Source organism: Pituophis catenifer, unplaced genomic scaffold (genome assembly GCF_029215685.1).
Source record: "Pituophis catenifer annectens isolate HBS135680 unplaced genomic scaffold, rPitCat1.0.hap2 SCAF_1, whole genome shotgun sequence".
Classification (NCBI taxonomy): domain Eukaryota; kingdom Metazoa; phylum Chordata; class Lepidosauria; order Squamata; family Colubridae; genus Pituophis; species Pituophis catenifer.
In genome coordinates, this window is record NW_027256881.1 from 3,482,447 (window position 1) to 3,497,900 (window position 15,454).

Sequence of the window (15,454 nt, forward strand, 5' to 3'; positions counted from 1 at the left end):
AGGGCGGTATAGAAATCTGAAAAATAAATAAATAAATAAATAACTCTATCCAAGTGCTAACCATTAGTCTGAAAGATTCCAGCGCATAGCTTTTTAGTAATAAATCAGTTAATTCAAATCCTTCACCTGTGAGCTTGGTCTTTCGCTTCTGACATTAGCTAATTTCCAAGCACATCACCATTATTGGAATCACTGCTGTTACTTTTAAGAGTATTGTTAACATCATCTTGTACATTTAGGTACTTTAAATGCTAAATGTTCCCATAACAGAAAAAAAAAAAAAGTGCAGGATGAAAAAACTGTGTCAATGATGCATTGGCCAGATGCACGGATATCTGCCTGAAACTGTTCAGCAGCTGGGTTTTCTAGGACAAGGTTTAACAAATAACTATCAGTGGATTAATATGTAACACTAAGCAATAAATGAAGATAGGCAAATTACAATTGAGTTCACATTATTTCTGATTCTGGACACCTGGAGCATAGATCTTTTTATAGGTAGACCTTGACTTACAACAGTTAGTTTAGTGACCATTCAAAGTTACAACAGCACTGGAAAAAAATGACTTATGACTGTTTTTCACACTTACGACCGTTGATCCCCTTTTGCAACGTTCGGACAAGCAAAGTCAATAGGGAAGCCAGATTCACTTAACGTGTTGCTAACTTAACCACTGCAGTGATTCACTTAACAGCTGTGGCAAGAAAGGTCAGAAAATGGGGCAAAAGTCACTTAAAGTCATCTTGCTTAGCAACCGAAAAATTGGGCTCAATTGTGGTCTTACATCAAGGACTACCTATATAGTCTTACTTGGTTCAGTGATGTTGCTGGAGTGGGTAGGATCATTTGTTTTAGTTCTTAAGAGGAGGAGGATACTGTTATCCCCAGAATGAGGGGGGGGGGGGAAATACACCACTGAATTCTGGTGGTACAATTCAGAGAAGAGTGAAATGGTTACCAAAGGCTGACATGTAGAGGGGTAGTACCGCTTTATGAAGCCTTAGTAAGGTCACACCTGGAATACTGTACCCAATTTTGGTTACCAAATTACAAAAAAGATGTTGAGACTTTGGAAAAAGGGCAGAGAAGAGCAACTGAGATGATTAAAAGCCTGGAGACAAAAACATATGAAGAATGGTTGCAGAATTTGGATTTGGCTAGTCTAGAGAAAAGAAGGACTAGTCTAGGGGTGACATGATAGCAATGTTCTAGTATTTGAGGGGCTGCCACAAAGAAGAAGGAGGGGGTCAATTTATTTTCCAAACCATCACAAAGCAAGATAAGATACAATGGATGGAAATGAATCAAGGAGAAAAGCAACCTGGAATTAAGGAGAAACTTCCTAACAGTGAGGACAATTAACCAGTGGAACAGCTTGCCACCAGAAGTTGTGGGTGCTTTGTCACTGGAGGTTTTTAAGAAGAGACTGGACTACCCTTTATCTGAAATGGTATAGGATCTCCTACTTGAGCAGGGGGCTGGACTAGAAGACCTCCAAGGTCCCTTCCAACTCTATTCTGACATTCTCCTGCTAAGCTATCTTGTTCCTTAGCACAATGTATGAAATCAGCAAGCAGGTTTATCTACGTCCAGTACAAGGGCTGAGCTAAATCATAGTTTACCTACTGTACAACTAATCAGCCATCAAAATTGATTCTCTAAGTAGAAATTTTTAAAAAAGGAAAGACCTCAATAAATAACAAATGAGCCCAGAAAGAAGTTAACGGGTGAACTTTGTTTCACCTGAAAATGCATACGCACAAAGTACTTTTGACAACCTGGAACGAGACTTTGAACGCCAGAGAGCAATTCAGTTTTTAAAAATCCATAAACATCCAGCAGAAACTACAAAGCGGAACCATCAGCAAGGATTTTAGTGTGATTTACTTGTGGTCCAAAAATAAGAGCACAATCTCACAAAGTTTTCAACCTGCATTCCTTAGTTCTTTCAACCCATCTCCCAAAGTCCCACAAGCGAGTTTTACAATTATGATCCTTCAGAATTCTAAAACGTTTAATACACACAGAGAGAGGAGTAAAATATCCACCGGATTTGCGGAGTGCCCTGTCAAATCTTGTCCCATCACAAAGGACGAGGCAACTTGTGAAATTCCAATTTTAGCCCTCACCCATCAAACGTACTTTGGAGACAAACCGATCCGCAGCTTGCAACCTCTCACCCTTTTTTAGGAAAATGTCTTTCTTGGAAAGCAAAGTTGCAAAATATCGATTTGGTTCATTCGCTGCTAAACATAGACACTAGAGGGAGTGCAGTAAAGGGAAGAAAATTATCTGGTGTGAAGAGAAGAAACACTCTATCTGAACTAACCCTTTAGTTGTTAGGGAAACATAGAACACAGCTTCCTCTGAAGCCTGTTTAAACTCAACTCCTAGGGATTGCTGACACTAAACTAGGGAAACGAAATTAATATGTGACATTATTTTCTTATTGGGGAAAGCCAGGAGTTTTAATTGAGACTGAAGCATAAGGGGTGGAGAATTAAATACAAGGTCACAATTGCTCAGATCTTGATACTGCAAGAACTTGGTCATTAGAACCATCCGTTTTGAGCTAGCAGGATTCGCAAGAGAGAGATAAATGCATGCTAAGATTTCCAAAAAAGGCAATCGCACCATTTAAAAATTCAAACCCACTGCTTCCCCCCCCCCCTCATATGTCTATGGAGATTCTCAGTCATCCAGGTCACGGTTGTCCCAAAGGTTTTTTTTTTCTCTCAAAAGGCAACTGTGGACTTTCTTGGGTTTTTTTTTTTTTTGGAAGACGTTTCGCTTCTCATCCAAGAAGCTTCTTCAGTTCTGACTGAATGGTGGAGGCTGGAAGGATTCCTTTCCTATAATTATCCCTACCAATGTGGGGGTGGCTCTTTGGCCCTGACCACAGGGAAGCTTTACAGACCTTCCTTCCAACTGGATCTGCTTCTTTTTCAGAATAACAGAGTTGGAAGGGACCTTAGAGGTCTTCTAGTCCAACCCCCCTGCTTAGGCAGGAAACCCTACACCACGTCAGGCAAATGGTTATCCAAAATCTTCTTAAAAACTTCCAATGTTGGAGCATTCACAACTTCTGGAGGCAAGTAGTTCCACTGGTTAATTGTTCTCACCGTCAGGAAATTCCTCCTTAGTTCTAGGTTGCTTCTCTCCTTGATCAGTTTCCACCCTTTGCTTCTTGTCCTGCCTTCAGGTGCTTTGGAGAATAGTTTGACTCCCTCTTCTTTGGGGCAGCCCCTGAGATATTGGAACATGGCTATCATGTCTCCCCTAGTCTTGATTTTCACTAGACTAGACATACCCAATTCCTGTATGTTTTAGGCTCCAGGCTCCTAACCCTCTTTGTTGCTCTTCTCTGCACTCTTTCTAGAGTCTCCATATCTTTTTTTACATTGTGGCAACCAAAACTGAATGCAATATTCCAAATGTGGCCTTACACCAACCGAGGAGTCCATTTACCTAGTTCTGCCTTAATCCAGCTTCATGTCTCATCGGGACACAGGAAACCCCCTGCTTGTCCCACCACTCGCCCTTGTCCATGTTTGGGCTCCATAGCAAACTTCAAGGGCTTTTTTTTCCTTTTCCTTTCGGAGGGACACGTTGATTTTGCTTCTCAAGAAATACAAACCCACCAAGAGGTTTGGCCACAAAACAAGGAAAGGGTTTTGCCTCCCGAAGTTGCGGGTACCTCCATCACTGTTTTTTTTTTTTTTTAAAGACTAGACTGGCCTGCCATTCGTCTGCATTGGGACGGGGGGGGGGGTTCTCCCGCTTGAGAAGGGAGGGGGTTGGACTAGATGACCTCCAAGGTCCCTTCCAGCTGTATTCTGAATCGGGATCCTTGCAAGTCGGGAGGCAGCCATGGGGAGAGAGCAATTTGGGGCCGGGGGGGGGGGTGAGGCAAGGAGTGGGGGGGCCCTCTGGGCAGAGAGACAGCCGGTAGGATCGGAGAGGACAGCTTGGCCGGCTCCTGGGAGAGCCACGTGGAAGGGCTTCGGCTCCTCGCAAGGCAGGAAGGCAGGCAGGCAAAAGGATGGAGGGGAGAAGAGAGGAGCCTGGCTGCAAAGCCCCCCGCCCCAGGGATGCGGAGCCTGCGGGGGAAGGAGAAGGAGGAAAGCGGGGACCACTCGTTCTGCTCTTCTGGGCTCGTTCGCGCCTTTTATGACCCTCCTGGGGACCCGTAGCCGGGCCCGGTCTCCCTTACAGGCCCTGGCCGTTACCTTACGTCAGCTCAGGGACGGACATACGCGCGGGGGTTCCTCAGCTGCGTCCGACCTCTTCGCCGCCGCTCCTGAAGCTGCTGTTGCTGCTGCTGCTGTTGCTCCGGCTGCTACCGCGGCGGCCGCAAGCGGCTCCTCCTCCGGCTCGGCCTCCTGGACCAGGGCCAGTCCGGAAGTGAGGCTTAGCCCCGCCTCGTCCAACAAGAGGCGATGCTTGACATCATTTCCGGCCTCGTTCGCCGGAAGCCGGCCGCGCTTCCGGTTTTTTTTTTTTTTTTTTTGGCCAGCTGGAGAGCTGAGGCGGATTTTCAACCTAGCCGAGGAGGGAAAAAAAACCAAAAAAAAAAAAAAAAAGTAAGAGGTCTTCAAAACCCCAAGACTCCCCACCCCTTCATCCTAAACAGGGTCGCCTCAGCTCGGCCGGCCCACTGGAGAAGGTGAAATGCTGTTGTGGGGGGGAGGGGAAGTGTGTGTGTGTGTGTGTGGGGGGGTGTGGTCCGGCCACGAGCGGCGCGCCGCTCTGAGGGAAGGGGGAAAGGTGATTGGTCGAGCTGTCCCTCGCGCGCCCCGCCCACGCGGGGGGTGGGGGGGGGTGGAGAGGTCGGCGTTCCGATTCGGCACGCGCCGCGCCGCGATTGGCTGAGGTGTTTGTGACGTCAGAGGGAGCGTGACGTCGGCGTGGGCGGAGAGGCGACGAGGAGCCGGAGGAGGAGGAGGAAGGCGGGCTGAAAAAAAAAAAAAAAGGTTTGTGTGGGGTGGGGGGGGGGGAGGCAGAAAGACCTGCCGCCTTTCGAAGGGGCTTCTTTGCATTTAATAATAATAATAATAAAGAGTTAGAAGGGACCTTGGAGGTCTTCTAGTCCAACCCTCTGCTCAAGCACCAGAGCCTATACCAGTGTTTCTCAACCTTGGCCGTTTGAAGGTGGGTGGACTTCAACTCCCAGAATTCCCCAGCCAGCTTTGCTGGCTGGGGAATTCTGGGAGTTGAAGTCCACCCACCTTCAAACGGCCAAGGTTGAGAAATAATGCCCTATATATCATTTCAATCAAAGGCCTTTCTAGTCTCTTCTTAAAAGCCTCTTGTGATGGAGCCACCGGCAAGGGAAACTAGGATGGGGTTCAATGGGGAGCAGCGATGGGGGTGTTGTGGCTCCATTACCTGAGCCTGTGTCATCGGCAGGAGAGGACTCCCGAGTGTGAAGGAGAGGAGTTGGCAAGGCATCCCTCTCCAGGACCCTCCTCTCTGGCAATGCCTTCGGTGTCCGCCGGAGATAGGGCTGGATCCACGCCAGCATCGCAGAGATAAGCGCGCGCAACAGAAGAAAAGGCGTGCCAGAGATTAGGCTGAGTCACTGGACCACACCCCACAGGGTATAAAAGGGAGCATGGTGGCCAGTCAAACCTTGTGACGAACAAAGCTGAAAGCTTCCACGCCATTCTGCATTGCCGGACTTTTGCTATAGACTTTGCTGGATTATCTCTGGACTTGATTGACTCTGTAATTATTGAGCTGTTTCTTTTGCTGTACCAGAAGCGGGGAGAAGTTATATTATTATAGTAATAAACTCTTGGCGGGCAGCCACTAGGTTGTTGCCAAGTTCCGTTATCATAAGGAAAAGGATTTTGTCGGCTGGTTTAGTCTTTAACTCTTGAATGTCTGTTGGTGTGTGTGCATGTGGGATGGGGACAGAACGGAGGGTGGGGGGTTGGACAGGCCTAGGCCCCACTTCCCTTGCAGCCACCGAGGCTCAGGTGGTGACTTGGAACCAGTCCTGGCCTCCCTACCAGACCACCAGCCAGCTAGGAAGGGAAAAAAGTCTGGTCTGTGCTTAGGTATAAGAAAAATACAGGAGGTCCTCAACTTACGACCACAATAGAGCCCAAGGTTTATGTTGCTAAGTAAGTGAGACATTTGTGGAGTGGGGGTTTTTTTGCCCCGTTTTGCGACTCTTCACACCGCGTTTGTTCAGCCAGTCACCGCAGTTCTTCAACTAGGAAGACTTCTAACAGGCAAAGTCAACGGGGAAAGCAGATGGTTTAAATGAATCTGGTTTCCCTGTTGACTTGGCCTGTTAGAAGATCGCAAAAGGGGGAAACCGCATGACACCGGGACACTGCTGCAACCGTCACAAATGTGAGTCAGTTGTCAAGCGGCTGAATGTAAATCACCTGACTGGGGGAAAGTGTGAAAAAGGGTCGTAAGTCGCTTTTTTCAGTGCTGTTGTAACATTGAGTGGTCACTAAATGAACTGTTGTAAGTCGAGGACTTCTTGTACGCCGGTTAAACCCCTCTGAAGTGCTGGTGCTGTTCATCAGGAGAGAAAAGGCATGGGGTAGGATGGAAAAGCCCCATGAAGATCATCCATTCCAGGGTTTCTTGGCCGTAGTAACTTTAATTCCAACACTGAGTCATAATCCTTCTGCTGTCAAGATTGGGTTAATTCATAAGATGCCACAAGTTTGTTACTTTTGTGTGATTTTAAAAAATGGAAAAAGAAAGAAGAAAGCAACTTTTCCTATGTAGGATGATGGTGAGTATATTCAGAATCAGCTGAAGCTTACAATCTAAAAACAGGCACAAAATAAACTTAACCAAAAAAGGAGAGAAGGAGGGAGAGAGGGAGACAGACAGACAGACACTAGGAATAGACTTATATAGGTAGTTCTCGACTTACGACCACAATTAAGCCCAAAATTTCTGTTGTTTAAGTGAGACATTTGTTAAGTGAGTTTTGCCTTATTTTACGCCCTTTTTTGCCATACTTGTTAAGTGAATCACAGCCGTTGATAAGTTAGTAACCTGGTTGTTAAGTGAATCTGGCTTCCACATTGATTTTGTTTGTCAGAAGGTCGCAAAACCTGATCACGTGACCTTGGGACACGGCAACGGTCATAAGTGTGAACCAGTTGCCAAGATTCTGAATTTTGATCATACGATCATGGGGATGCTGCAAAGGTGGTAACTTTGAAAAACGGTCATAAGTCACTTTTTTTCTGTGCCGTTGTAAATTTGGTCACTAAATGAACTGTTGTAAATCGAGGACTACCTGTATACTGCTCCATAGTGGTTTACAGTTCTCCCTGTGTGTGGTTTACAGAGTCAGCATATTGTCCCCAACAGTCTGGGTCCTCATTTTACCGACCACAGAAGGATGAGCTCGTGAGGATTGAACTGCTGGCAGTCAGCAGAGTTAGCCTGCAATACTGCATTCTAACCACTGCGCTACCAGGCTCCTGATGGAGTTATACAGTGGATTTAGGTGGGTTTATGGATTTATATAACAAATAGTTTCATTCATTTATTAATAGGTAATTCTAATAGTGTCCATACAGGTAATCCTTGATTTACGACCACAGTTGGGGCCAGAATGTCTGTTCTGTCAGAGCGTTTGCAGCGTGACTACTATTATGAGACAACCCAGGAGCAAAACACAGCACAGAGAGACTTAGACGTTTAACAGTGGTTTATATAGAAGACATACAGAAATATACGTGGTTGGCAAATACCTTACAAGCAATCAAACTTCTTCTTAACTCTACACGGAGAACGCTGCAATGAATACCGGACACAAGGAGAGAGAATACGCCCTCTCCTGGCTGAAATTTATAAACGCCTCTTAAAGGAGTAAAAGACTTGTGTGGACCCCTTCAGAGTCTCAAACTGGCTATACCAATGCTGATTCATTCTCATTGCATCAGCCTTACATTTCATCAGCTTTACAGTTGCATTAGCCTTACATTGGCTGGTCAGCTTTAAATCAACACTACCCAGACACGTTCCTAAGCAAGGTGATTTTTTACTGAATTGTGCCCAGTTTTTTGTCGTTTTTGCCATGATTGTTAAGCAGATCATTGTAGTTAAGTGAATTATGCAGTCATTAAGCAGATCTAGCTTCCTCCATTAATTTTGCTTGTCAGAATCTGGCTGGGAAGGTCAGAAATGGCCATCATATGACCCTGGGACACTGCAACCATTATAAATATATGCTAGTTGCCAAATATTCAAATTTTGATCACAGGACCATGGGAATGCTGCATGAGCACCAGTTGTGAGTCCCTTTTTCAGTGCTATTGTAAGTTCAAGTGGTCACTAAACAAACAGTTGTAAGTGGAGGACTCTATGTACAATTGCAAGCTGTCTTTTAGAATTAAGTACTGATAGAGAATATTTTTAGTTTAGGGTTGAAATGAAAAAAAATCAAAGACCCCTTAGAATTAAGTATTCTTCAACTTTTTACTAGCATTAATTAAATGTAATGTTTTAACCAAAGACATTCAAGGAATTTAGGATATTTGCAAATACTTTGTGACTGTCTTCTGTGGACATCAATGCTGAATTCCAATATGTCAACTGCATTTTCAAGAAAGTTCGGCCAAACAAGTATATCAACATTGCATGTTCTATTGGTATTCTTAATGTTAAATTTTATTTATTTATTTATTTATTTATTTATTTATTTATTTATTTATTTATTATTTATTTATTTATTTATTTATTTATTTATTTATTTATTTTATTTATTTTATTGAATTTGTATACCGCCCTACTCCCAAAGGACTCAGGGCGGTGAACAGCCATAGAATAAAACATATAAATACAAAATTTAAAATAGAATAAAACAAATTAAATAATTAGGCTGAACAAATTTAAAACCCCAATAATTTAAAACCAAATTTTAAATTTCCATTTAAAAGGGAAAAACTTAGGTCAGGCCAGCTTGATGAAATAAGAACGTCTTGAGCGTGCGACGCAGATCCGGGATCCTCCGTATCTCCGGGGGGAGCTCGTTCCAGATAGTAGGTGCCCCCACAGAGAAGGCTTTCCCCCTGGGGGCTGCCAGTCGACATTGTTTGGCCAAAATGAATGAACAGGTAGTCCGCAATTTATGACCACAATTGAGCCCAAAATTTCTGTTGCTAAGCAAGACAGGTAAGTGAATTTGGCCCCATTTTACCACCTTTCTTGACACGGTTTTTATGTGAATCGCTGCAGTTGCTATGTCAGAAATGGTGTAGGGTCTGCTTGGGCGGGGGGTTGGACTAGATGACCTAACAAGGTCCCTTCCAACTCTCTTAATCTGTTAAAAGTTAGTAACATGGTTATTTATTGAGCGAATCAGGCTTCCCCATTGACTTTGCTTGTCCGAAGATTGTAAAAAGTGATCTCATGACCTCAGGACACTGCAACCGTCATAAATATGAGTCAGTTGCCAAACGTCTGGATTTTGATCACCTGACCCTGGGGAATGCTGCAGCAGTCGTAAATGTGAAAAACTCTCGTAAGTCACTTATTTCCCAGTGCTGTTGTAACTTCAAAACGTTCACTAAGTGAATCGTTGTAAGTCGAACACTACTCTTATCTATCTCCAAGCGCAAAAATAGGCCTGTGATGATGAAGGCCAGAACTTAAAGCTTTCCTATTGATCCGACCGTTGCTTTTCTCCTTGTTCTCCAGATGCGTGATGGATTACCTGGCTAGGCCTGGAGTTTTTGGCTTAATTGCTGGTGTCACCTGTGGAATATGCTTGGGCTGGAGCATACGAGCTCGGCTTTTCCGGCCAGCCAAATCCAGATTGACTATGATGGCCAACGAGCTGGGCAACGAAGCCAGTATAATGGGCGAATCCGGAGAATTCAAGATGGTGATCATAGTCCGGAATGACCTGAAGATGGGCAAGGGCAAAGTAGCAGCCCAGTGCTCCCACGCCGCCGTTTCGGCCTACAAGCAAGTCCACCATCGAAATCCTGAACTTCTGAAGCAGTGGGAATATTGTGGACAGCCCAAGGTAGTCCTCAAGGCGCCTGACGAGGAGACCATCGTCCAGCTCTTAAACGAGGCCAAAGTGCTTGGCTTGACCGTGAGCTTAATCCAGGATGCTGGCCGCACACAAATAGCTCCAGGCTCCCGAACTGTCTTGGGCATTGGGCCTGGTCCAGCTGAGATGATAGATAAAGTTTCTGGTCACTTGAAACTCTACTGAATGTGAAGTTGACAACGTAAAGGGTGTGAAACCTGGTGAATGAATATAAAACACAAACAAGAGAACAAGCCACCTCCCTCCCAAGTCCTTTCCTCAAGCAGTAATTATCAAATGCAATCCCGGGTTATTTTGTCTACACACACACACACGCACTGATGTCCGAGATATCTTCGCCTAGGCTCCGCTTCCCTGTAACCGGTTAAACGGCTTTGCGTTTGCGCAAATGCAAAAGCAGTTTGCATTCTTTGACTTTGGATTTCTCTTGAATCTCTTGAAATCAAGCCTTTTGGAAATCCGGAGGAGAAAATGCTCAGATAGGGAAGGCATCCCTACAAAAGTTTCCAAATAAATGAATTACACGGACAGGAAAGACACGTGTGCATCCTTTTGATATTAACATTTTAAGTATCAATAGAATAGAATTAGAATTAGAATTAGAATTAGAATAGAATAGAATAGAATAGAATAGAATAGAATAGAATAGAATAGAATAGAATAGAATAGAATAGAATAGAATAACAGAGTTGGAAGGAACCTTGAGGTCTTCTAGTCCAACCCCCTGCTTAAGCAGGAAACCCTACACCACTTCAGACAAATGGTTATCCAACCTCTTCTTAAACACTTCCAGTGTTGGAGCATTCACAACTTCTGGAGACAAGTAGTTCCACTGGTTAATTGTTCTCACTGCTAGGAAATTTCTCCTTAGTTCTAAGTTGCTTCTCTCCTTGATTAGTTTCCACCCATTGCTTCATGTCCTACCCTCAGGTGCAAACTTTTAAAGATAGCCTAAAAGCGGTAAAGCCGTGATGTTTGTTAAATGATTGTTAGGCATCTGGGGATGCTACATTAGGTCCTCAGCTTAATGACCACAATCGAACCTAAAATTTTTGTTGCTAAGCGAGAGAGTTAAATTAACTTTGCCCCATTTTACAACCTTTCTTGCCACAGTTGTTAAGTGAATCACTGCAGTTAAGTTAGTAACCCGGTTGTTAAGGGAATCTGGCTTTCCCCATTGCTTGTCGGAAGATGGCCAAGGGATCACATGACCCCGGGACACTGCAACCATCATAAATATGAGTCAGCTGACACGAGTGAATTTTGATCCCATGGCCATGGGGATGCTGCAAAAGTTTGAAAAATGGTCACAAGTCACTTTTCAGAACCATTGTTAACTTCCAACAGTCACTAAATGAACTGTTGTAAATCAAGGATTACCTGTATTGGTTTAACAAACAATCTGGTTACTGGAGTAATCTTAATTTCTGGTGTTTGGGCAATACATTAAATCATGAACTAACCATACGGGCTGTTTGCAGAACACACTTAAGCCACCAATTTAAAAAGTAATGAAAATTTCACACCTCGAAAAAAAGGAGCAAGTCTGTGACTGACCTGGTTTAAGTGTGCTCTGCAAACGCAGCTTGTGTGTCACAAGTGCTCACACTCACAGCCCTGTCGGTTAGCAACCAGACCGCATTTACCACCATTTGCAATGATCCGCAGTTACATGACCACGTTTTGCTGTGGTTTCGGCAAAAACCAGCATTTACTTGTCTTTTGGCACAGATGGCCTAGCGAAGCGTTAGTTTATTTAACCATCACCATGCTCACTTAATGACCGCTGCAAAATAGGTCGTAAAGTTGAGTTGGTCACCCAATTTAAGACCAGCACAGATTACAACTGTGATGGGCAGGCTCCATTACCATATTTTTTGGAGTACAAGACGCACCATTTTCCCCCCTAAAATGGGGTGAAAATTTAGGTACGTCTTCTACACTGAATGTAGCCCTGGCCCCCACCCTTTGGCCTCTGCCTCTGAGCAGTTTACCTCCTTGCAGCAAGCAGCAAGAAGAAACACCCCGTTTCAGCTTCAGCACATCCTAATTAGCACATGTTGATTGGATCGGACTCCTGACTCTGTTTTGCGTGGGCCTCTGCTGCTTGCTGCAAGGAGGTAAATTGCTGGGAGAAGATTTTTTTTTTCTTGTGCTAATCAAGCTACACTGAAAACGAAAATGAAAGTAAAGCAGGCTGTTTGCTGCAACAAGGCAAAATTGTTGGGAGGCAGAGGCAGATGTTTTCCTCAGCAAAAAAGGTAGGTGTGTCTTATAGTCCAGAGCGTCTTATACTCCGAAAAATACGGTATGTTTATAAATTGAGAGCTACCTGCACTCTAGGGGTATTCCTGTTTTTCTGTCCAAAAAGAGGGCCGGTGCCCACAAGTACGCAAATTCCTCACAACAGGCATCCCACTTGGAAACAGCTGCACCATGTGACAGATGATTGCAGTCACATTAGGTCAAGAAGGCCAAATGTTTCCCCAAGCCACAAAGCTTTGGGGATCCTGAGATGTGGCCTCCAAAGTCCACGTTAAACGTTTGTTGTAGGAATTCATCCTGCAATCTGGCCACGCTTCAATGTCCTTTGTTATTGCCTTGGTACCTTGGTGCTCGACTGCTTTGACTCCCATCGAATTTGTTACTCAACAGGAAAATTCTGTCTTGGTTCCCATCGTTTGTTTGGTACCCAGCGCACAAGCTGACTGGTTGCTGTCAGCTGACGGGTGACTCACTACATTATTCCTTACGGAAAAAACGTGTTTGGTACTTAACCGTTTTTGGTACTCATCGCGCCTCCTGGGACCAATTAACCATGACGCACCACTGTACAGGTAGTCCTCAATTTATGGCCACAATTGAGCCCAACGTTTCTGTTGCTAAGTGAAACATTTGTTAACTTGAGCTTTGTCCCCTTTTACGACTTTTCTTGCCACGGTTGTTAAGTGAACCACTGCAGCTGGTAAATTAGTAACATGGTCCTTAAGTGAAACTGGTTTACCCACCGACTCGGCTTGTCAAATGGTCGCAAAAGGGGATCACATGACCTCTGCAACCGTCATAAATACGAGTCAAGTTGCCAAGCATCTGAATTTTAATCATGTGACCGTGGGGGATGCTGAAATGGTGTGACAAAATGGTCTTTACCTCATTTTTTTAATTGACGTAACTTTGAATGGTCACTAAATGAGCTGTTGTAAGTCAAAGACTACCTGTATTAGATTTCTATCCTGCCTTTAACACACACAATACCTCCTCCTATTTGCCTCACAACAACCCTGTGAGATGGCTTGGGCTGTGTGTGTGTGTATGGCCCAAGTCACTCACCTGGCTTTTACATCTGACCCAAACTAGAACTCACAGTCTCCGGGTGATTGGCCCAAAGTCGCCCAGCTGGCTTTCATGGGGTACAGCGGGCCTTGAACTAACCGTCTCCCGGTTTCTAGCCTGGTGCCTTAACCGCTACACCAAACTGTCACCGACTCGGTGGACAAGAGTGTAAATTCTGCAAAAGGATTCGGGTTGCTCGGAGAAAAGAAGAATCGGAGCTGCCACCCTCAACTTTCCAAGTATCTTGAGAATGTCGCCTGGTTTTCCTCATCGGGGAATAAGGCCAGACCAGATTCAAAACACACCAGCGGCTGCTCCGTTGGCAACTGCCTCCGCTTGAAACATTTACACCAGAAAGCAACTGATGCAATAGCCTGCAACCCAAGTGGTGCGATGCGGTTGTACAGTTGGGAAGTTCCGTGACCACTTCCAGCTTTTCTGAAAAGGTGTAGGGAACTGCACACAGACACACACACACACACACTGCCCTCTGCTGCTTTCTTCCCACCTAGTAACTTATCACACAATTGCTCAGAAATGTCTCCAGGACTGAGGCATCTTTATCTTGGAAGGCTTTCCAGCTGTTGTCGAGATGACGGCGAACTCCGTACTCAACCCAGCCTTATGAAACGCTGGGAAAATGTGGCTCTGTGCCATCTGGAGAGTTAACAGCAGTGGTGGGTTGCTCCCGGTTCGGCCGAGCCGGGAGTGGTAACGATGTGACGTCACCAAACCGGTTCTCTGTGACTGGGAGCTGGGCCCTCCCGCCCGCCCGCGCTTTATTCCTACCTTTATTTCTTGGTTTTTAGCCCAGCTGATAGGCGCGGCAGAGTGAATTGCCGCAGCTCAGCTGGGCAGAAACCTAACGCGCTTGTGCGGCGATCGCGCGCAAAGAGAACCAATGGTAACACCGGGTGGAACCCACCACTGGTTAACGGCTTCCTTGTTTATTTGTGTAAATGGAATGGTCTTGAAAGCCAGGAAACATCTCCTTCTGCACAGCTGGTGGTGGGGAGAGTGTGGAATTGGACACCGCATCTGCCAGACTTCCAACATATATATATATGTAGGTCTTTGGTTATTCGGGTCTTCTCCCACGTAAAATTGGAAGTGTCTTGGCGACGTTTCGACGAAGTCTCATTCGTCATCTTCAGGCTGGTGTTCTCGGCTTCGTGCTTCCAGGAGCAATGAGACTTCGTCGAAACGTCGCCAAGACACTTCCAATTTTACGTGGGAGAAGACCCGAATAACCAAAGACCTCGTTCCTCCTTCCCATTTCAGAAACATGAATGCAGAGATGCCTATATATATATATAGGCATCTCTGCATTCATGTTTCTGAAATGGGAAGGAGGAACGGCCTTGAGGAACAGGAGGAAAAGTCTCATAAAGCCATAAAGCTGGCCTGGCCTAAATCTTCCCCCTTTTAATGTGGAAATTTTAAATTTGTTTTAATTATAGGGCTATGGGTAAGGCGTTTTAAATTGGGGAGCCATTTTGGATTTAATTTTGTTTTAAATGTATTTTAATGTTTATATTGTATGTTTTTTACTCTTGGCTGTTCACCGCCCTGAGTCCTTCGGGAGAGGGGGCGGTATAAAAATTTAATAAATATAAATATAATATAATATATATATATATATATATATATATATATATATATATATATATATATAGGTATGTACGAGAGATACATGTAACTGTGCTAACTGACGGCGACGTTAGAAAGCAGGAGGAGGAGAAGCTGGAGAAGGACCCTGGCCTGAAGGACAAACTCAAGGCGATGTGAAAAGTCAAGGCCAATGTTGGGAGAAGGTGCTCCAACAGATCCCAGGAATGACACCCGTGCTCTCTGTCCAGAGAAGGGTGCAGTGCTAGGAACAGCTAAGATCCAGCGCAGAACCCTCAAACCCCCAGACTTCTGGTCGAGGACCCGAGAGCAAGGAAGTCACAGGCCAGTCATAGGGATGAGAAGGGAAATTGTGTGTGTGTGTATGTGTGTGTGTGTGTGTGTGTGTGTAACTCCCTCCCCTTTTTTTTTTACAATCCTGTAATCCTTTAATTCAAGGTAGAGTT

At 44.9% G+C, this 15,454-nt stretch overlaps 2 protein-coding genes across 4 annotated transcripts in view; one reads left to right on the plus strand and one right to left on the minus strand.

The window, feature by feature from the left end:
- VMP1 (vacuole membrane protein 1) overlaps positions 1-4,367 on the minus strand; it is a 155,485-nt gene extending 151,118 nt beyond the window's left edge. Inside the window, exon 1 of one of the 2 annotated variants that reach the window (XM_070932001.1) lies at positions 4,231-4,367. The gene's annotated coding sequence lies outside the window, so the exon portion shown is untranslated. The remainder of the gene's footprint in view (positions 1-4,230) is intronic. The other variant, XM_070932003.1, reaches the window with a different exon arrangement.
- A 225-nt stretch (positions 4,368-4,592) lies between these two features.
- PTRH2 (peptidyl-tRNA hydrolase 2) lies at positions 4,593-10,567 on the plus strand. Of its 2 annotated transcripts, none has more exons than XM_070945121.1 (2): positions 4,593-4,667; positions 9,686-10,567. In XM_070945121.1, the coding sequence occupies exon 2, from the start codon at positions 9,693-9,695 to the stop codon at positions 10,209-10,211; it is 519 nt and encodes a 172-aa protein (XP_070801222.1). In that variant the 5' UTR covers positions 4,593-4,667; positions 9,686-9,692; the 3' UTR covers positions 10,212-10,567. The 2 variants fall into 2 exon arrangements, with proteins under 2 accessions (XP_070801222.1, XP_070801230.1); XM_070945129.1 differs by lacking the exon at positions 4,593-4,667 and adding an exon at positions 4,942-4,974.
- Positions 10,568-15,454: the final 4,887 nt, after the last annotated feature.

Bases quoted from the DNA above. Each gene is read 5' to 3' on its own strand.
- PTRH2 (XM_070945121.1), top strand. From the start codon at position 9,693: ATGGATTACCTGGCTAGGCCTGGAGTTTTTGGCTTAATTGCTGGTGTC.